Source organism: Rousettus aegyptiacus, unplaced genomic scaffold, assembly GCF_014176215.1.
Source record: "Rousettus aegyptiacus isolate mRouAeg1 unplaced genomic scaffold, mRouAeg1.p scaffold_m13_p_5, whole genome shotgun sequence".
Classification (NCBI taxonomy): Eukaryota; Metazoa; Chordata; class Mammalia; order Chiroptera; family Pteropodidae; genus Rousettus; species Rousettus aegyptiacus.
Window position 1 is genome coordinate 29,014,980 of NW_023416308.1, and position 21,647 is coordinate 29,036,626.

The 21,647-nt window shown below is 33.9% G+C and overlaps 2 protein-coding genes across 2 annotated transcripts; both read right to left on the reverse strand.

Moving 5' to 3' along the window:
- Nucleotides 1–1,541: 1,541 nt before the first annotated feature.
- LOC107505988 (olfactory receptor 147-like) lies at nt 1,542–10,288 on the reverse strand. Its single transcript, XM_036221551.1, has 2 exons — nt 9,383–10,288; nt 1,542–1,649 (listed from the first exon to the last, which is right to left on the reverse strand). The coding sequence occupies exons 1-2, from the start codon at nt 10,286–10,288 to the stop codon at nt 1,542–1,544; spliced, it is 1,014 nt and encodes a 337-aa protein (XP_036077444.1).
- A 9,031-nt stretch (nt 10,289–19,319) lies between these two features.
- On the reverse strand, nt 19,320–20,252 carry LOC118602866 (olfactory receptor 8B3-like). The gene has a single exon (XM_036221114.1). It carries the CDS (start codon nt 20,250–20,252, stop codon nt 19,320–19,322), a length of 933 nt encoding a protein of 310 aa, XP_036077007.1.
- Nucleotides 20,253–21,647: the final 1,395 nt, after the last annotated feature.

Here is a 21,647-nt window from a genome sequence, read left to right on the forward strand (position 1 = left end):
TTTAATTTTATGGCATACTCCTTATCTACTCTTTGATTTTGATTTTTAGCAAAAAATCTTTAATAATAATTTATTTAACAAAATAGAGGGTCCTCTTGAAGACTTAATTTCCAAGCATACACTGTTAGAAAAATGCCAAGCACTCTGTATGTGTGTGTGTGTGTGTGTGTGTGTGTGTGTGTGTGTGTGTGAAGAGAGAGAGTCACAGGCAATTCAAACTCATGATTAAATACAGTATTAAATTGCACAAAATCGACTTAATATAAAGAACATTTATTAAATATATCAGTGAATTAAGACATATTTACTGTCAACCAAGATTGCATGAATGTGTAGAATTATTAAATGACTTAAGAAAACTAAGTATCAAAAAAAAAGTAAGTATCGTTTCAGGAAAAATGTCCAAAATGAATTATCATTGAGTTATACATATTATTAGTATGTGAATGGGATCCAAGTTTGGCAGAGTTACAGTCTTAGCTACAGGCTTCTAGCTTCTGCCTTCCTTTCCTCTCCTGATTCCTCTAAAAGCCCCTTGTTCCTTTTCCCTCTGCTGTTTTCCTGCAACAAAAGTGAAGCTGACTGCACCTGTAAGTTTTCCAGTCATTCATCCCAACTGCTGAGCATTACAACTCTGTGCTCAGGAAGCCTCTGACCTCAACTAAGTGTTCCTTCTAACCCTTGCTCAGCTTCAGCACCTACTATGAATTATTTTAAATCTTCTCCTCTCCTCCAAGTTTCCACCTTTATTACCATTACTAGCAGATGACAATTATCTCTTAATTTGATGGAGAAAAAGAATCTGGAGGTACTGAAGGTGATAAGAACAATGGCCTCCTCCTCTCCCTCCAGGGGATGCTAGTCAATTCTCCTCTCACTCTCTAGGCTCAGCTTGGCCTTCTCTGCAGGCTACTTCTTCTTGGTTTATAAACATACTCAATTATAGTCACTCGAAAAAAACCCTTTATATAGCTCTACTACTTGTTCATCTTTTAAGATCTGCCCAAAAGAAAAAAAAATCTGCCTGGTGTATTTCTTTCTCCTCTTAGCATTATTTTATTTTGTTGTTGTATTTTTAGAGCAGTTTTAGGTTCACAACAAATCTGAATGGAAAGTATGGCTCAACTGCGAACCCAGACACCCACTCTCATACAAAAGCAGAGCCTCCACCACTATCGACATACCACACTAGCACGTTATATTTGTTACATTAGATGAGTCAAGATTGACACATCATTATCACCCTAAATTTATAATTGCATTAGAGTAACTATGTGTTGTAATTCTATGGTTTTCGAAAAGTATATAATGATGTGAATTGACTATTGCAGTATCATACAAAGTAGGTTCATTGTCCTAAAAATCACCTGTGTTCTACCTATTTATCTTTTATCTCCTCCCAAACTCTAGCAACTATTGATATTTTTCCTGTCTGTATAGTTTTCCTATTCTAGATTGCTATATATTTGCAATCATACAGTATACGGCCTTTTCAGATTAGCTTCTTTCACTTAGTAGTATTTAAGGTTTCTCTATGTCTTTTAATGACACGATAGCTCATTTATTTTTAGTACTGAATAAGATTGTTTGGACATATCGCAGTTTATCCATTTACACATTGAAAGACATCTGAGTTTCTTCCAAGTTTTGACAATTACAAATAAAGCTGCTACAAATGTCTGTGCACAGATTCTTTGTGGACATGTATTTAATTTCTTTGGGTAAATCTCAGGGAGCACAATTGATGGGCCATATGGAAAGAGTCATTCGGTTTTGTATGAAACTACCAAATTGTTTTCTAATGTGACAATACCATTTTGTATTCTGACCAGCAATGAATGAGAGAGAGCTCTTGTTGTTCTGCATTCTTGTCAGCATTTGGTGTTGTCAGTATTTTGAATTTTAGCAGTTCTAATAGATGTGTGTCTTCTTGTTTAAATTTGCGATTCCCTTACATATGTTTAGTATCTTTTCATATGTTTATTTGCCAACTAGTGAGGTATCTGATCAGATGATCCCCACCCCTTTTTTCTTTTTTTATTCAAGTTGTTCTTTTTTTGATTGTTAAGTTAAAAAAAATTTTTTTGTATGTTTTTGATAACAGTCCTTAATCGATATATCTTTTGCAAATATCTTCTCCCAGTCTGTGGCTCATATTTTTATTCTCTTGACAGTGACTTTCAAGGAGAGAAGTTTTTAATAATAATGAGGTCTAATATATCAATCCTTTCTTTTATAGATGATTTTTATGTTTTATATAAAAACTCATCTGTAAACCTAAGGGCAGGTAGATGTTCTCATATATTATGTTCAAGGAGATTTAGTTTGCATTATCTTCTAAAATTTTTTTCTTTTTCTAAAGCTAACATATGACCATTGTAGATAATAAAAAAAAAATAAAGTGTAAAAATTATTCTACATATTTTTAGACTCATAAAGCTGTAGATTTAATAAATGCACATGCATATATTGTTTATGTATGTGTATACATTAATATGAGCATATACATACCTTTATATGCATACATAATATACATTTTAAAAATTGACATAACACTTTACATGTTTACAGTTTGTTTTTTATGTATAAGTGTATACACATTTTTTCATTATAATATTTTCTACAACATAAATAATAAAGTCTACACAGTATCTAATGGAATTCTTCTACTATGCTGTTCAATTAATTGCCTGTTAAGCATTTATAATGTTTCTCATTTTTAACAATTAAAACAGTACTGAGATGAACACCACATGTATTGTAATTTTTTAATTTCAAAATGTTTTAAGGTTCCAGAACATAACCCAACCTACCATCACCATCCTTTTCATACATTTTAGACTCAATTATTATAATAATTAAAAAATTAAAGAGGAAATAGTCAATGTACTTGCCTGCAAGTTAATTATATTTCACATATTTTGCAATGGCACCGTAAAAAGCCTAAGATGTAATGGGAGGAAAAGCAATATAAATTTCAGCTATCAAATAATATTAAATTAAAAATGCCTTCCTTTATTTCTTCCCCTTGATAACATATTTTCCATGAAATGAAATGGTTACTCTATTCTAAGACCCATGAAAATTGAAGAAACTTCCACAATAAGAAAAGAAGGCTGGTTAAAATAGAAATCCTATGTAAGTAGATATTAAAATGTCTATTAATATGCAAAAATCATCAGTTGATTTGAAGTGAATTTCATGAGCACACAGTTGTGCTTTGTGATTCTGGCCATTGGAAGTCCTACACAAATGAAATGCAGGACCTCAGTCTGGGTGGCACACTTACAGTGCTTTTAGGGTGACATTCTACCAAGGCCCCATGTCTGGTTAGTGACTCTCTGTGTGCATCTCTGGTTATCTCCTTGAAGGAGAGTCCTGATATTCGATTGCTGTGTCAGAGGAAATAACGTGCTTAGATTTAAAAATGCAACTATCATCCAAATAAATTATGTTTTTTTCCTACCACCAGTGTACAAGAACAGCTTTTGTTATAATCTCAGCCAACACTGGATGCAATTATTTTTCAGATCTTTGCTTATTCGATAGAAGAAAATGGTATCTCAGTATTGTTTTAACTTATACTTTTTGTTACTACTAAGATTGAATGTTTTTCATATATTTGTTAGTCATTTCTATTTTCATCTTAAACAATTGCTTATTTTATGAATTGCTTATTTAAATGCTGAGAACATTGATCTCCGTCTTACTGACATGTAACACTAAATATGTTTACTGTTGGCTAATATTTAGCAATATCCTTCTGTTTTATTATTATTTTCTAATATTTGACATTTTAAATGCCTATACATAAGATAAATGTAAGTTATAAATATAGTAATAAAATTAACCTTTGAAACTGAAATCAATTTAAAGAACTAAAATCTTAACAAATACTAATAAATGTTGTGTTCTTTTACCCTCTCTTATTCTTCTGCTCTGTTCAGAGGTGGTCACCACTACACAAAATTTTGTGTTTAAAATATCCTTATGTATTCTTTCTCTCCTTTAGGAAATTGTTATGGATTTTTGTTTATTTTATTTATTAAATTTATTAAATTTACTGGGGTGGCATTGGTTAATAAATTTATATAGATTTCAAGTGTACAGTTCATGAAGGAAAATGTCCTAATATTTTTAATAGATTTATGTTTCATGTGTTTAAGCCATGGACATATATTACTTAATTTTTATTTTGTGCTTTATATAATTGCCACTGTAACAAAGTAATAAAAGGCAGGGATTTTGTGACCGGATAGCCTGGGTTCAAATATGAGGGCTTATCTTCTTTTTTTTGTAATCGTGCATATTAGTACAGCTCCCTGTTCCACCCTTTCTCACTTGTAAAAGGAAGATGATGGTACCTACTACATACATAAGTTGTGAGAAGTAACTAAATTAATATGATGCATGACATATAGTTAAGGATATATAAATATGGTAGGGAGTGAAGTAGGGGGGAGGTAGATGAGGTAAAAGTGGTCAAATATGTGATGACAGAAAGAGATCTAACTATGAGAGGTGAACACACAATGTAAATATATTTATATGCCTTACTGTTAAAGTGTACACCTGAAATTTATTGAATTTAGTTAACCAATGTCACTATTAAATAAAAAAAATTTGACTCACAGATATAGAAGACAATTTTGTGATAGAGGGGACGGGAATTTTGTCCCGGGAGAAGGGTTAAAAAAGTATAAATTAGTATTTGTTAGATGGTCAGGGGATGGGGAGTGCATCAGAGGGAATGCAGTTATCATTAATATATTGGCTAGGTGGAAAGCCAGAGGAGAGAAGGAGCAATTAGGGGGATCATTTTATAAACTATATAAATGTCTAACCAATGTACTGTATACTTGAAAATAATAAAAAATAAATAAAATAAAATAAGTAAATTAGTCATGACATGTTACATATGAAATATGAAAGATATAGGACATTATTTATTATTTGAGCCCCAGGATAAGATGAAAATAATTAGAAGGATATACCATGCTCATATATTGAAATAATTTAAATTCTTAGGATGTCTATACTACTTGAAGAAATCTACAGATTTTATGTTATTTCTATCAAAATACCGATGGTCTTCTTCACAGAACTAAAACAAATAAACCAAAAAATTTATATGGAACCACAAAAGACCCCAAAGAACCAAAGCAATCTTGAAATGAAAAAAAAAAAAAAAGGTGAAGATAGCAAGCTCCCTGATTTCAAACTATACTGCAAGGCTCTAGTAATCAAAATAGCATGGCACCGGCACAAAAACAGTCACAGATATCAAAGGAACAGAATAGAAAGCCAGTTTTATAGAGTACTTTCTGGATATTATCCTTATCTTATACTTTGCTCTTTTTTGTATTCTGAGACATTTTTATTAATAAAGCCATTATTCATATTTGAGACTTTCAAAAGTATTAAATTTTATCTAATGATAATAAAAAATACCTTGATGGATTTAGAATCAAAACACCCAAGTCCCAGTCTTACCTGTGCAATTTATAAAATGTAAAATGGAAAAAGTCAAAAACATCTTTGAGGATCGGTTTCATCATTTATAAAATAGGAGCTAAGATTCTCTTCCCTATTTAACTCACAGTTCTTTCCTTAGGAAGAGATGACAGATAGATGTGAAAGTGTAGAAAATACTATAACACTACTTCTAATAGCAATTGTCATACCCGGAACACATCTCTGTATTAATATTTGAAATGAGTTAATTCAATTCTATGTCAAGAGACTTTAAACAGCCTTAGGTGGTTCCATCACCCTCCCACTAACCAAGGAAGATGTAAATCTCTGCCTCAGAATGTAAAAGGTCCCCATACTGAGAGTAATTTTAATGTTCAAAGGTATACATTTTGTACAACAAAGCATTGCATGTAATTCACCTACTTCATATGATGCTAAACTAAATATATAGCAAACTGTCCCAATGCTACAAAGAATACCAACTATTCTAGACTTAGAGAAAAATATCATGTCTGTCCCCAACATGAGCATTTGCTGACAATCAATTTTCAAGACTAATTGTAATCACAAAAGACCAATTCTAAAATTGGTACACGTGCATACATCCACATGAAGGATGTAATTCTACTATGTCGCATTGTGAAAAATCTAACTTTATGTGTTTGCCTTAGTCTGTTTTGTTTATGACTATAACATAACATGTTGCCACACATTACTAGGCACATAACAGGTAAAAAACATGTGTTGTGCTGTTTTGTTTTTACATAAGCAAATGAATGAAGCACTAAACAATTTTTTTTTTTTTTTTGCTGGGTCCAGCAAGTACTTTCTGCTCAGCCCTGCTTCTCAGGAGCTGGAACTAGGAACCATCTACCCGAATGAGCTTACAATAGTTAAAAGTGGGTTGCATGCCATATAATTGATGTTAGGAAGTGACTTCACAAAATATAAGACTTGAAGACTCTGTGTGTGTGTGTGTGTGTGTGTGTGTGTGTGTGTGTGTGTAAGCAGTGTAAAGTGGAATGGAAAATAGAGTTTGATAAAATTGGGGGTTCAGGAATTAAAGGGCTATAGAATTCAAGACCCCTTTTACTGCTGGTTTTCATCAGTCTTTATCATAATGCACCCTGATCATGCTCATTTCAAACGGAGCCTGAGCAACAGTAGCCATGAGCTTTGAGAAAGTTTACATTAAATGAATTTAGAATGTAATTGGAAACTTTCATTCTGATTCTTGACCAGGAGGTCCATTTTCTGTTACAGCTTAGAAAGTCCAAGGTTTTGCACTGACTCAGAAACATCTATTTCTTCATTCACAGACACAGGCAGATCCCATGGCTTACAGGATTGACTCTTAGCTGTACGAATTCAACAGAATCATACTTGCTCTCATAATTTCTTTAGTGCCATTCACGTAACACAAAAACTAGAAAGAATAACTCTATATTACACATGAAAAACACCCTAGCTTGATTTTCCTCCTTTGAGAGAAGTCCAAGTAGACATGTAGAGCTTAAGTTGCTAACTAAAAGCTATAGTTAAGATGCCCCTTTAAAAATTTTTTCACACATAACTTTTACAAACTCTATTTAGATTTTCATATATTTTTAAATAATCTGAAAGAATGGAACCTAAGTTGAGAAAAAGGTCTATATTTGGTAAGGATGAAACTAAATTAATTTATAGTTTGAGGCTTCAGAAAAGATTAATGATCACATTTAAAAAACAAATTGGAGCACTTCAAATAGTGATAAAGGACATAACAGAGTGCATGCATGTCTGCAACATCAACAAGGTTCCTCCAAAACACAGATATTACTTATCTATTTAGATACATTTCCCTCTAATAAAGAAAATTTTATCAAAGGATAGTAAGTGAATAAGTACAAAAAAATAAAACTACAACCGAGATCAACTATTTTTTATAAATAGAATTATTAAGTGAGATAAAGGGATGGGGTATGAGTATAATTTAAACCATAAATCAAGGATTTAGAAATGCTGAACATCTAAAAAATAAAAAAGCCAATATATCAGTTTTGCTGACTTTCACAAAAACTAAATCACGAACAGAGATTAGAAAAAAAAAGCAAAATTGAAAGTATTATTAAAATCACTTGACTAAGGATTAAGGCATTTTAGAGTAATAATTTTTGTTTGATCGAAATCTAATCGACATCTTATTCCAGAAAAGACTTTGTCTCAATTTGATTTATTCACCAAATGTTTCTTTCAAATTATCATTGCTCTACTACTACCTATAATTTGAAGTATTTATAGCTTAAAATCCACACAGAAATAGCATTAGAAGCCCGTCAAAACAAGAGAGATTCAGTTATTTCCAGGTCTTCTAGCCCTGTGGGTTTAACTTTCTCAATATCAAATAAGTTGAGTTTTTATCTCATTTGGAAAAATTCTGTGATCTGTACAATATCTCTATGGCCTTCCAGACATGCAAGAAAAGTCAAGAATGGTTTTTATTATTTAACATTTTACTTTCTACATTTGTTTTTCCCAATTTGAGTTTTAATTACTACTCACTATTTTATCTCCTGAAAAATGTCTTCTCTCTAAGTCTGCAAATTTAGTCAGCTTCTCCACCTTCATTCCCCCAAAATTATGAATATATGGTCATTGTGCATTATAAGTTTATAATGTATGGACTGTATATTTATAGGACCATATAAAATAGGATAAAATTTATATTGAAATGTGGTTTCTAAATCCTCATGACCTCTCCTCAATAAAAAATTTTTATTTATTGGTCATGTGTCTTGTTGAGTCCTGAGCTAATTACATGTTTTGGCTCCTTTGTCTTTCATACCTCATTCTTAGAATTACAAAAAATTTCAAACATTCCAAATTTGTTTTTTTTTTAATTTTGTGGAAAATGTACTTTCTTATTTGAGTCAATCTTTCCCAGCTATTCTACCACAAAATTTCTCCTCTTTCCCAACAATAAAAACCAACAAACTATTTGCTAAACAAACAAACAAACAAAAAAACAAATAATTCATGTGTCATCCTGAAACAAAACACATTCAACTTTCAAATGAATAATGTTTTTTCATATTACACGATTACTGAAATAAAAATAATAGAATACAGAGAAGCAAAGAATATGAGAAAACAAAATAAGCTTAGTAGAAGGCTAAGATTTAGTTTAGATTTTTAAAATTAAGGTATGTGACTATAAGTAAATCATTAACTGCTTGAACTTTACTTTCTCATCTGTGAAAAAATTATTTTGACAGTCTGTTATGTGTAGGGGTGAGTATGCAGTGGTAAGAAAACCCTATGTCAAAGAAAGCATGATGCCTAGTGTCTACCAGTGCAAACCAGGTTGTACTTGACAGTCTCTATGGAGCTTTTCATGACTTGCATTAAAGAACATGTTTTTGCCCAGTGTAGGGTATAAAGATGGGAGTAGAAGCACATTGTCTGATTTTTCCTTCCAATGGCAAGTGACAGTTAAGGCATTCCCATGACATTATGTCATCTGTTGTTCCTTGATTTGATTGTAAACCAGTCTTCTATTTCCAGAGAGAAAAATAAATGTTCAAAATAATAAAAAAAATCAGAAGATAATAAATTCCTTTCTTAATATTATTATTAAATGTGAAAAAAGATGAGGAAAATAAACTGTGCAAATGGTGAAATAAAAGAGAAGACCTACCCTCAAAAAGAGCAAATAAATTATTGAAAGGAGACTAAAATTTCTTTCAACATGATAATAAATAAAATCGAAGATTGACAATAAAACCTTTAATTAAAATTGAACACACCAAATCTCCACGTCCTCTGACTAACTGCGCGCGCGCGCACATACACACACACACACACACGCACATACACACACACACACACACAATTATTTCTGATCAAAACCTTCTCTTATTTGAATTTTTCTCAAGGCGATTCTAATATCTTTGTTTCTCAGGCTATAGATTAAAGGATTCATCATGGGAACCGTATTGGTGTAAAGGATAGAAGTGATTTTTTCCTCATCCAGAGACCCAGTAGAAGATGGTTTGAGATACATAAATGCACCTGATCCAAAGAAGAGAGAAACAGCAAGTATGTGGGAACTGCAAGTGCTGAAGGCTTTGAACCTGCCCTCCGTGGAGTTGATGCGTAGGATGCTGGAGATGATGAAGCCATAAGAGACAAAGATGATGAGACTAGGCACAATGATGTTAACACCCACCACAGTGTAAACGACCAGCTCGTTGATGTACGTGCTGGTGCAAGAGAGCTTGAGCACAGGGAGGATGTCACACAAATAGTGGTTGATGGTATTCACATCACAGAAGGTCAGTCTCAGCATGCATCCAGTGTGGGCCATAGAACCAGTAAACCCCATCAAGTACGAACTGAGCATAATATTGAAACACATTTTAGGTGACATAACATAGTTATACAAAAGTGGGTTACAGATGGCCACATATCGATCATAGGCCATTGATGTCAGCACATAACATTCAGAAATAACAAAAAAGCAGAAAAAGTAGAGCTGGGTCATGCACCCCATGTAGGAGATAATATTCTTCTTTGAAATGAAGTTAATCAGCATTTTGGGTGTAAACACAGAAGAGTAACAGAGGTCTGTGAAGGACAGGTTAAAGAGGAAAAAGTACATGGGAGTGTGTAGGTGTGAATTCAGCACGATCAGAATCATCAGACCGAAATTTCCCAACACAGTAACCACATACATTACTAGAAACAAGAAGAACAGGGGGAGTTGGAGCTCTGGTCGGTCTGTTAAACCCATGAGAATGAATTCAGTCACAATTGAGCCATTTCCGAGAGGCATTCTTCTCCCAGAAAATCTACAAACACAGGAGAAAAGGGTTATATGGAGAATAACTCAGCTCTTCCTGCAGTATCTTGTCCTATAAGTGGCTGTATACGTGGAATGCCTGGGACTAGCCCAACTGGGACCCAAAGACATTTTTACCATTGTTAGGATACTAAATGACACTAGGTTTCCCTTACCGGAGTCTTAATAAGCTAAATATAGCAAAGTACATCACAAACTTAGTCTACAGAGGGAAGGCCAGGTCTTCCACATGCAAACATAACTACAGAAAAACAAAACAAAACAAACAAACAAAACAAAAAATAAGCGAGAAGTTTGAACCATGGCAGAATTGTCTTTCTCTCATTTCAGTATCTCTTTACTCATGTGAACCCTCCCTTTCTAATAATATTGGAGGCGGGAACACTAGGAACCTAGTGCTAGACTCTAATGCAGAATCTTGTTCCAATTAAGGGAGAGGTTAAGTTACTGTCCTATGTCACTGCATAAAAGCCACAAATGAGGAGCAGTGAGAATTCTATACATTTAAAGAATACTTACTAACTGAGCGACTGCACATCCTAGTCTCCTAATAACTCTGAACATTCTCTGATCTCCCCTCAAACACAATTTTCACCTGTTTTACTTGAATTTCAGAAATTGTCACACTGCAAAGAAATAGGCATATCTTAGCTACCCGGACTTCCATCTGAAAATAAGGAATATATTATAATAAGTGGAATTTAGAAACTCACCTTGGGTGAGAAAATCTCAGTGCTCTCTTATCCTTGTATTAGCTCTCGTGGTCCTGGAAAAGCAATTTCAGGTTCTGAGGCTTCGATTACTTTGATCCTAAGAGAATAAAACCCACACTTAAATTCAGACATACCTTATAAATTTTTCTGAACTATTGATTATACATTCTGATTATGGCTTTGAGTTCTCTCAAGTAGCAGAGAAAAATAAACAGACTTTATAATGACCATATTTGCTACTTGACTAGACACAGAAAATTTAATGAGTTTAATGGTTTAATGCACTTGGTTATAAGTGTAGAAGCCTGCTCAGCCTTTTCCCCAGGGAGTAGATTTTATGTGCAAAAGGGGAATAAGGCGATTATATAAGTGGACTATGATCAGTCTCTAGTTCCTTAGACTCAATACTTCCCTGGTTTTAACTTCACCCAGGGGATTGTACCTCCCTCAGTATGTATCTGAAATAAATCCCCATCTCCCTATTATCATCATTTCTGAAAAGAAGTCTATGGTATTGTTTCATTTCCTGTTTATCACCGTATTTTAAATAGAAATATTTTCTGCAAAAGTTCTGCATCTAGGATTCCTCAGTTCTTCGACTGATTTTTGTTGTTCAAATATTGCAATAATTCACTTCCTGGGTGTCTCCAAAATAATTTGCTGTGTTGTATATCCCATCTAAAGTGTTAACGTTTAAACACCTACTGGAAATTTCTATCTGACCGTCCTCTTGGGTTGTTATATATGGCATTTATGCAACTGAGGTTATTAATTTCTTCTTATCATAGAAAAGAGTAGGGGCTATAGTGTTAGAAGGTATGTATATGGAACTTGCTACTTGCACTTTTACTAACTATAACACCTTGGATGAATTATCTATTCTCTCTGTTCCCCAGGATATCTTTATAACATAAAGATGGTGAAAATGCATCTCTCTTTGGGATGTTGTGTACTTAAATGAAAAAAAAAAAAGTAAAATGATTACAATGCCAGGCATATGTTAGTCAATAAAGGTCAGCTGTCATTATTTATGTTCTGATCATTTCCAGGAGATTCTGCATCTTAACACGTCAGACATTTTTCTTCTTAATTCTTGTGTTCCCCTATAACCTATAAGTTCTTTATGGACAAACATCTCTTCTGTGTTGTTTACTATTTTGCTCCTGGATGTTATGAACAACACAGAGTACATAGAAGGATCACAATAAATATTTCTAAAAATCATGTTGTTTTTTGATCGAAAACCTGAATAGTTTCTGTATTTCTCACATGCTGAGCAGTAATGTCCACTATCCCAATGACCTCTCTTATTTTTCCCTCTGCCACCACTACTCAATTGTAGTGGCTCTTAAATACTCTTCTAGCATCTCCGAATACTCTTATTTAGCCATTTCCACTGCTGTACTCTGAAAGCACAGAACTCTCACTTCCTAGTTCAAACTTTCAATGGTTTTTTAATTACCCACTGGGCAATTGAAATTTTGTAATAAAAGTTTAAGGATCAAAATTACAGAAAAAAATTGAGTTGAAATTTTTAAATTTTTGTACTAATCTTTATGATCCATAATTAACAATAAAAATTTATGTATTTATGTTACATGACTTGATTTGTTTATATTTATAAACAGTGAAATAATTGCTACAATGAAGCTAATTAAAATATCATCTCGCGTTTTCACCCTTTCCTTTTTCCTTTCCTTTCCTTTTTCCTTTCCTTTCCTTTTTCCTAAGGGCCTGGTGGGATTGCTTGCCGTGCTTGCGGACCTTGCCGGCCTTGCTTTTCCTTTCTGTCCTTGTTTCTTTCCTTCTTTGCGTGAAGTCTGGGTTTTCCTTTCTTTCCTTTCTTCCTTCCTTTCCTTTCCTTTCCTTTCCTTTCCTTTCCTTTCCTTTCCTTTCCTTTCCTTTCCTTTCCTTTCCTTTCCTTTCCTTTCCCTTCCCTTCCCTTCCTGTTTTTCCTCTAGTTAGAACATTTAAGATCTACCCTCTAGGGAAATTCCAAGTATGTAATACAATATTATTAACTACAGTCTCATTGGTATACATTAGATTTCCAGAACTTACTTATCTTTGATCTACATCTCTCTTTTCCCCTCCTCCAGATTCTGACAATCCCCATTCTACCCTCTACTTCTACAACTGATGATTTTATATTCCTCATATAATTTAATCATATATTATTTGTCATTCTTTGTCTCACTTATATAAATTAGCATATGTCCCCCAGGTTCATTCAAGTTGCCAGGAAAGGTAGAATTTTTTTACTTGCTGTTTTTAAGGCTACATGATATTCTATTTTATATATGTACTATGTATTACTTTTTAAAAAATACATTAATTCATCAACAGAAATTTAGCTTGTATTTATAACTTGGCTTTAATTATTATGGGAATTCAGAATCTCTTTGAGAAACAGGTTTTACTTCCTCTGTATATATACCTAGAATTGGAATTTCTGGATCATTACATAGTTTCAATTTTAATTTATGCCAAGGTTCCCTTTTCTTCACATTCTCACCAACACTTATCTATTATCTTTTTTTTTTTTTTGGTAACTGTTATTCTAATAGGTGTAAGGTAATATCTCATAGTGGTTTTGAATTGTATTTTCATGATTAGTGATGTTGATACCTTTATGTATACTTGTTGGCCACTAATATATCTTCTTGAAGAAATATCTATTTAGACCTTTTGCTCATTTTTTAATCAAATTATTTATTTTTGTCGATTGGTTTTTGTTTTTGCAATTGCTAGGGGTTCCTAATATATTTTGGATATAATCTCTTATAAGTATATGGTTTATAAATATTTTCTCCCATTCCATAGGTTGCTTTTTAATTTTGCTGTTTGTTTCCTTTGTTGTACGAAACTTTTTTATTTTGATGCAATCCCACTTGTTTATTTTACTTTAGTTGTCTTTGCTTTTGATGATATATCTGAGAAGATCATGGCCCAAAAGAAAGTCAAAAAGCTTTTCCTAAAAGACTTTATTTTTAGAACTGTTATAGAGTCATATAAAAATGAAGAGGAAAGTACAGAGATTCTCATATACCCTTTGGTATGACACTTATATAGCCTCGCTCATTATCAATAAACTTTTTTCATATTTTCTTCTAATTGTTTTTGTAGTTTCAAGTTATACCTTTAAAGTTTTAATCCATTTCGAGTTGATACCTGTATGTGATATGAGATAAAAGTTCAAATTCATTTTTATGCATGTGCATAATTAGTTTTCCTAACACTATTTATAGAACAGTCTATCATTTTTACATTGTGTATGCTTGGCAATCATTTAGATGATCAGTTGAGTGAGTCTATTTCTAAATTCTCTAGTCTGTTCCATTAGTTTATGTGTCCATTTTTATACCAGTACCATATCTTTATTTATTTGAGGTTTGTAATATATTTTGAAATTAGGAAATGTCATGCCACCAGCTTTTTTCTTATTGTTTAAGATTTCTTTGGCTATTGGGGATCTTATGTGGTTCCATATGAATTTTAAGGTAGTTTTTTTTAAATCTATTTTTGTAAAAATATCACTGTGAGTTTGATAAGAATTGCACTGAATCTTCAGATCACTATGATTTGTATGAATATTTGTTAACAATATTAATTTTTCCAGTTCTTGAACATGAGCAGTCTATTTATCTATGGTTTCTTTAATTTTCTTCACCTATGTTTTATAATTTTTGGTGTATAAGTCTCTTTGGTACTTTATTCTTTTTGATGTTATTGTAAATGGAATGTTAAAAAAATTTCCCTTTCAGAGATTTTATTATCTGTATATAGAAATGTGACTAATTTTATATGTTGATTTTATATTCTGCGACTTCACTGAATTTGTCTATTACTAGTAATGTTTTTTGGTGGTAACTGTAGGGTTTTCAAATCACGTCAACTGTATACAGAGATAATTTTACTTCTTTTTGATTTGGTTAACTTCTATATCTTTTTCTTTCTTAGCTTCTCTGGCCAGGATTTGCTAGGTTGAATAGAAGTGGGGAGAATGGGCGTACTTGCTTGTTCCTGATCTTAGAGAAAAAGATTTTAGTTTTTTACCTATCATTGAGTATGAGTTTTGTTAGCTGTAGACTTTTACTATATGGCCTTTGTTATAATGAATTGTATTCCTCCTATACCTTGTTAAGTATTTTTTATCATAAAAGGCATTGAATTTTGCTAAATTATTTGTAGGTGTTTATTGAGATGATTATATAATTGTATACTTTATTTGATTAATGTAACATATCAAAGTTTTTGATTTCCTTATGTTGAACAATATTTACATCTCAGGGATCGGTCTCACTTGATTATGGTGTATGGTCCTTTTGATGTATTGTTGGATTCTGTTTGCTAGTACTTTGTTGAGACTTTTTGCTTCTATAAGGATATTGGCCTATAGTTCTTGTGGTGTCTTTATCTGGTTTTGGTATCAGCATTGTCTTAGAATTTCCTTCTCTTCTATTTTTTTTTTGGAAGAATTTAAGGGTAATTGGTATTAATCCTTCTTGGAATATCTGGTATTATTCACCCATGAAGATATGTGATCCTGAGTATTGTTCTTGAGATGTTTTGAATACAGATTCGATCTTTTTATTTGTTGTTGGCATTTTCAGGCTTTCTGTTTCTTCATGATTCAGTTTTTGTAGATGATATGTTTCTAAGAACTGATCTATTTGTTCTAGGTTATCCAGTTTGTTGTCATGTACTGTTCATGATAGTTTCTTATAATCCTTTTTATTTCTAAGTTATCTGTTGTAATGGCTCTTCTTCATTACTGACTTTATTTTTTGAAGTCCCCACCCCCTTAGTTTACCTAAGCATTCATTGATTTTTGTTACCTTTAAAAACAAAAACTCAGTTTTGTTGCTTTTTCTAGTCTCTACTTGATTTATCTCTGCTCTAATCTGTATCATTTCTTTCTTATGTTAACTTTAGGCTTAGTTTGTTTTTGTTTCTGTTTGTGTGTGTGTTTTTTTTCTTTTTTGTTTGTTTGTTTGTTTTTTAGTTCCTTAAAGTGTAAGGTCAGGCTGCTTATATGAGATCTTTTTTTTTTTTTAAATGTAAGGGTTTATTGTTATAAACCTCTGTCTTAGAACTGCTTTGCTACGTCCCATAATTTCAGTATGTTAGAATTTTATTTCCAGTTGTATCAAGATATTTTTAAATTCCCTTTTGATTTTTCTCTGAGCCAATAGTTTTTCAGGAGTATATCACTGACTTTCCACATATTTGTGATTTCTTTCCATTTTCTTACTGTTACTATATCTAGTATCAGTCAGAAAAAATAGTAGGGAATATTTCTATCTTCTTAATTTGTTAAGACTTATTTTGTGAAATATTGTGATCTATCATAGATAATGTTCCATGTGCACTTGAGAAGAATATGTAATCATTTGTCGTTGAGGAGAATGTTCTGCATACATCTGGTAATTTCAATACAGCTGTAATGTTTATTCAAGTCAGTAATTCCTTACTGATTTTCTGTCTGGATGTTTTCTTCATCATTAAAAGTGGAGTATTAAAGTCACTTAATGTTGTTGTATTGATGTTAATTTCTCCCTTCAGATCTGTCAGTATGTGCCATATATATATATATATATATAAAATCTGATGTTAGGCGTACGTATATTTATAATTATTTTTTTCCTGTTTAATTAACATTTTTATAATTATGTAACAAACTTTTTATTTCTTTTTGACAGTCTTTTTTTTTTCTGATGTACCATCCTGCTATTTTGGGGAGAGGGGTGAGGGTTTACTATTTGTATGCAATATTTTTTTTCATCCCATTGTTACTGGAGAATGGGGTTCCCCTCTTGGTGCATTGTCCAGATTCTTGATGTCTTGAACAAAGAACTGAGCGAAACATCGAAACACAGCAGAAAATAATAGCTTTATTAGAAGCAATAGTACACTTCCGGACATGGAAGCAGGCCCAAGGAAGAGATGAATAGCTCGAAGGCTCAAGGGCTCAAGGGCACAGTAACAAAGTGTTTGAGTTTTTTAAAACTATTTGCTGTGGGTGGTTACTTTTCTTAGAAGAGTGAGCTTTCTTAATTGACAACTAAGATTGACAGGACCCAGTGACTCATCATTTGCTTTCCGCACATGTTTGTTCCTAAAGTTCAGTCAGTTGTAATAATTTTAATGAACCTCTGGGCACGTACCACCTATTATAATGGTGGTATAATGAAACTCAGGTGAGTTGAAGGTCGTTGGGGTCATTGCGCAGGTATGAGTGACTGGCTGAAACTAGTAGCCAATTCCCTCATTACTGTTTTCTTGCATGAGTTAAGTTTAGTCAAACAAATGCCTTCTGGTTTGCTTAATTGTGGGAGGAATAGGGTGGACTTTTTCTAGAATAGGATGACCTCACTGTCTTAGCAGGTAGATTTAAAACCCCCTAACTTTCTTGCCTAAACCTTTTTATTAGTGTGGATATTGAGGGATGGGAGATCTCTTTTGTATCTGCTTCCTGTTGAGAAGGGTCATAGTCCCTGACTTTTGGGGTTTTGTGGAACTCTTTCCCTCCCTGCCTCAGTCAGGATGAGATCTTGAGTATCCCACTGAAGTTCCATCTCTGTCCCTAGATAAGCAAATACAAAGATTCAAACTTGTTACTTGAATCATGTATCTAGTTATGTTTCTATTATTTATTTGCCTACCAAGGGGGTAAAGGAAATCAGCTTTGGTTAATATATTTCTTAAAAAAAAAAGAACTTGGGTTAAAAGACCAATCTCTTTTTGGAATCCAAGGGCCCTGTTTTGTCCTGAAACCATTTCTGCCTTATAATGGGCCAACGAGAATGTCGAGTTTCAATGATCCTTATCAATAGCCAGAGGACCCGAGTTACCATTCTTAAGGTTAATTATCTAATTTTGAAGAAAAAGGTCTTTCTCCAAAGGAGTAAAGTAAAGACTTGGTTTACTAAAAAAGATTAAAAATTTTGCAAGCGATGTCCTTATTACCATGACATTCAACTTATGTTTGTCCTTAAAGCTAAAGTGAGTCTCTGTGGAGGTACAATGGCATGGACTCTGAGCAGCTTCATCAGTTGTGGTCAGCAATGAAGACTGGAGGGTGGGTCCTCTGAATAAAATTTGCTGAGGTCCTTCTATTCTTTTCTTTTCTATCGGAGGAAGCAGCCACTAAAGAATCGCCTCTTGGTGCCAGCTCCGGAATTTATGCCATGTGTTGGTGATAGGGCGAGTGGTGGTTTTGATGGCTTAGGCCTTGGATATGCACAGGAATGGCTCTGGGCCCAGGAGGCCACAGTGACATGGACTCCAGGCCAACCTGTCAGCCTCTGCAAAAACCAAACGGGTCCTTGGTAGCAACTGGTACAGCTATTCACAGCAGCAATGAGGGTTGCTAAGGTCCTCAGCGGTGAAAGCTGCAGTGTCCTCCTGCTCTCCTCATCTCCCATGGGAATCCCCCTTGGCACCAAGCTATGCTGGCCTGAGCGATGGGTTGAGGCAGTTAAACACTCTCATGGACTCAAACTCTTCTATTTCACTATCCTCATACTGTTTGCCTTACTCTTCAGGCTTGCTAACTCATGGTCACAAAACGGCCATTGTCGCTCCAAGAACCACATCTGAAACCAGATATTTCCAAAGGAGAGAGCAAGAAAACAAAGTAAAAGAACTTCTTTTACATATTTTTCTCCTTATATTATAAAATAACTTTCTCTAGAAGTCAATACAGACTTCCCTTTATGTGTCTTTAGTCATGTGATTATGCCACATAGCTGACCAAGTTACAAGAACTGACAATTGATTATCTCCCATTTTCAGCATCTATCATCAGTGTTTTGAAAAAAGTTTCCAAAGAGAAGAGAGTATTATTAATTATATGATTTGAGTTTCAAAATTTAACTAGGAAACAACACAAGTGCTTTTCATATTAAAAGACACTAGCTCCCTTCTGGGACATCTTTGTACCTACCTACATTTCCATCTCAAAGATATTCTGACTACAGACGATAAAAACTTCAAATGCAAGTTATAATGTGTAAGAGCTAAGTCATGGCAAAGCAAAGAGGGAACACTAGGTCTTCAGGGGAAATCCTTCTTACGAAAATCTCAACTGCCTTGAAAATAAAAATGTTCTGTATCAAAACTACTACAGTGTGAAAAATAAATATGTGTTGAGTCTACTTACTTTCAACATTATAATAAATAGAATTGAAGGTTCACAATAAAACTTTTATTAAAATTAAACACAAAAAATCTCCATGTCCTTTGACTAACTGTGCGCACACACACACACACACACAAACTATTTCATATCAAAACCTTTTCCTATTTAGAGTTTTTCTCAAGGCAATTCTAACATCTTTGTTTCTCAGGCTGTAGATTAAAGGATTCATCATGGGAACTGTATTGGTGTAAATGATGGATGAGATTTTTTTCTCACCCAGAGACCCAGCAGAAGATGGTTGAATATACATAAATGCACCTGATCCAAAGAAGAGAACTATAGCAAGTATATGGGAACTGCATGTGCTGAAGACTTTCGACCTCCCCTCCATGGAGCTGATGCGTAGGATGCTAGAGATGATGGAGGCATAAGAGACAAAGAGGGTGAGACAGGGCACAGTGATATTAATGCTCACCAAAATGAAAAGTACCAGCTTGTTGATGTACGTGCTAGTACAGGAGAGCTGGAGCATGGGGAGGATGTCACACAAATAGTGGTTGATGGTATTCATATCACAGAAGGTCAGTCTCAGCATGCATCCTGTGTGGGCCATAGAACAGGAAAATGCCATCAAGTATGAACTAAGTATAATATTGGAACACACTTTAGGTGACATGACATAGTTATACAAAAGTGGGTTACAGATGGCCACATATCGATCATAGGCCATTGATGTCAGCACATAACATTCAGAAATAACAAAAAAGCAGGAAAAAAAGAGCTGGGTCATGCACCCCATGTAGGAGATAATATTCTTCTTTGAAATGAAGTTAATCAGCATTTTGGGTGTAAACACGGAAGAGTAACAGAGGTCTGTGAAGGACAGGTTAAAGAGGAAAAAGTACATGGGAGTGTGTAGGTGTGAATTCAGTACAATTAGAATCATCAGAACCAAATTTCCTAACACAGTAACCACATACATTACTAGAAACAGGGAAAACAGGGGGAATTGGAGCTCTGGTTGGTCTGTTAAACCCATGAGAATGAATTCAGTCATGACTGAGCCATTTCTGAGAGCCATTCTTCTCCAAGAAAATCTACAAACACAGGAGAAAAGGGTTATATGGAGAATAACTCAGCTCTTCCTGCAATATCTTGTCCTATAAGTGGCTGTATACATGGGAATGCCTGAGACTGCCCAAGTTGGACCCAAAGAAGTTTGTACCATTGTTAGGATACTAAATGACACTAGATTTCCTTATTGGAGCTTTATAAGCTAAATATAGCAAAGTGCATCACAAACTTAGCCTACAGAGGGAAGGACAGTTCTTCCATACGCAAACATGACTGCAGAAAAACAAAACATAACAAACAAACCAACCAACCAAACAACAAACAAAGAGACAAGCGAGACATTTGGACCAGGACAGAATCATCTTCTCTCATTTCAACATCTCTTTACTCATGTGAATCCCCCACCACTCTTAAAATTGTAGGCAGGAACCCTAGCACCTGGTGCTAGCCTCTAATATAGATTAGAGTTGGTGGGGTAAGAAACTAGATCGCTGTTCTAATTAAGGGAGAAATTAAGTTACTGTCCCATGTCACAGCATAAAAGCCACAAATGAGGATCAGTGAGAATGCTATCTATTGAGAGAAAACTTATTGACTGAGAGACTGCACATCCTGAGCCCCCTAATACCTCTGAACATTCTCTGATCTCCCCACAAACACAATTTTCCACCAGTTTTACGTGAATACCAGAAATGCACAAACTGCAAAGAAATAGGCATATCTTAGGTCCCTGGGCTTCCATCTGAAGCAAGGAATATATTATTATAAGTGGAATTCAGAAACTCACCTTAGGTCAGAAAATCTCAGTGCTCTCTTATCCTTGGTACTAACTCTCATGGTCCTAGAAAAGCAATTTCAGCTTCTGAGGCTTTGCGTCCTTTGATTCTAAGAGAATACAGTGAACACTTAAATTCAGACATACCTTGTAACTTTTTCTGAAGTACAGATTATACATTCTGATTATGGCTTTGAGTTCTCTCAAGTAGCAGAGAAAAATAAACAGACTTTATTATGATCACCTTTGCTACTTGATTATATATACGTGGTTATAAAAAGAGTAGAAGCTCGCTCAGCCTTTTCCCCAGGGAGTAGATTTTATGTGTAAAAGGCGAATAAGGCAATTATATAAGTGGACCCTGATCTGTCTCTAGTTCCTTAGGGATTCAATATTCCTCCATTTTCTCTTCACCCAGGGGATTGTACCTCCCTCAATGAGTATCTGAAGTAAACTCCCATCTCCCTGTTATCTCCATTTCTGAAAACAAATCTATGGTATTGTTTCATTCCCTGTTTATTCCTGTATTTTAAATGGAAATATTTTCTGCAAAGGTTCTGCAACCAGGCTTCCTCAGTTCTTCAAATGATTTTTGTTTTTTCAAATATTACAGTAACTCACTTTCTG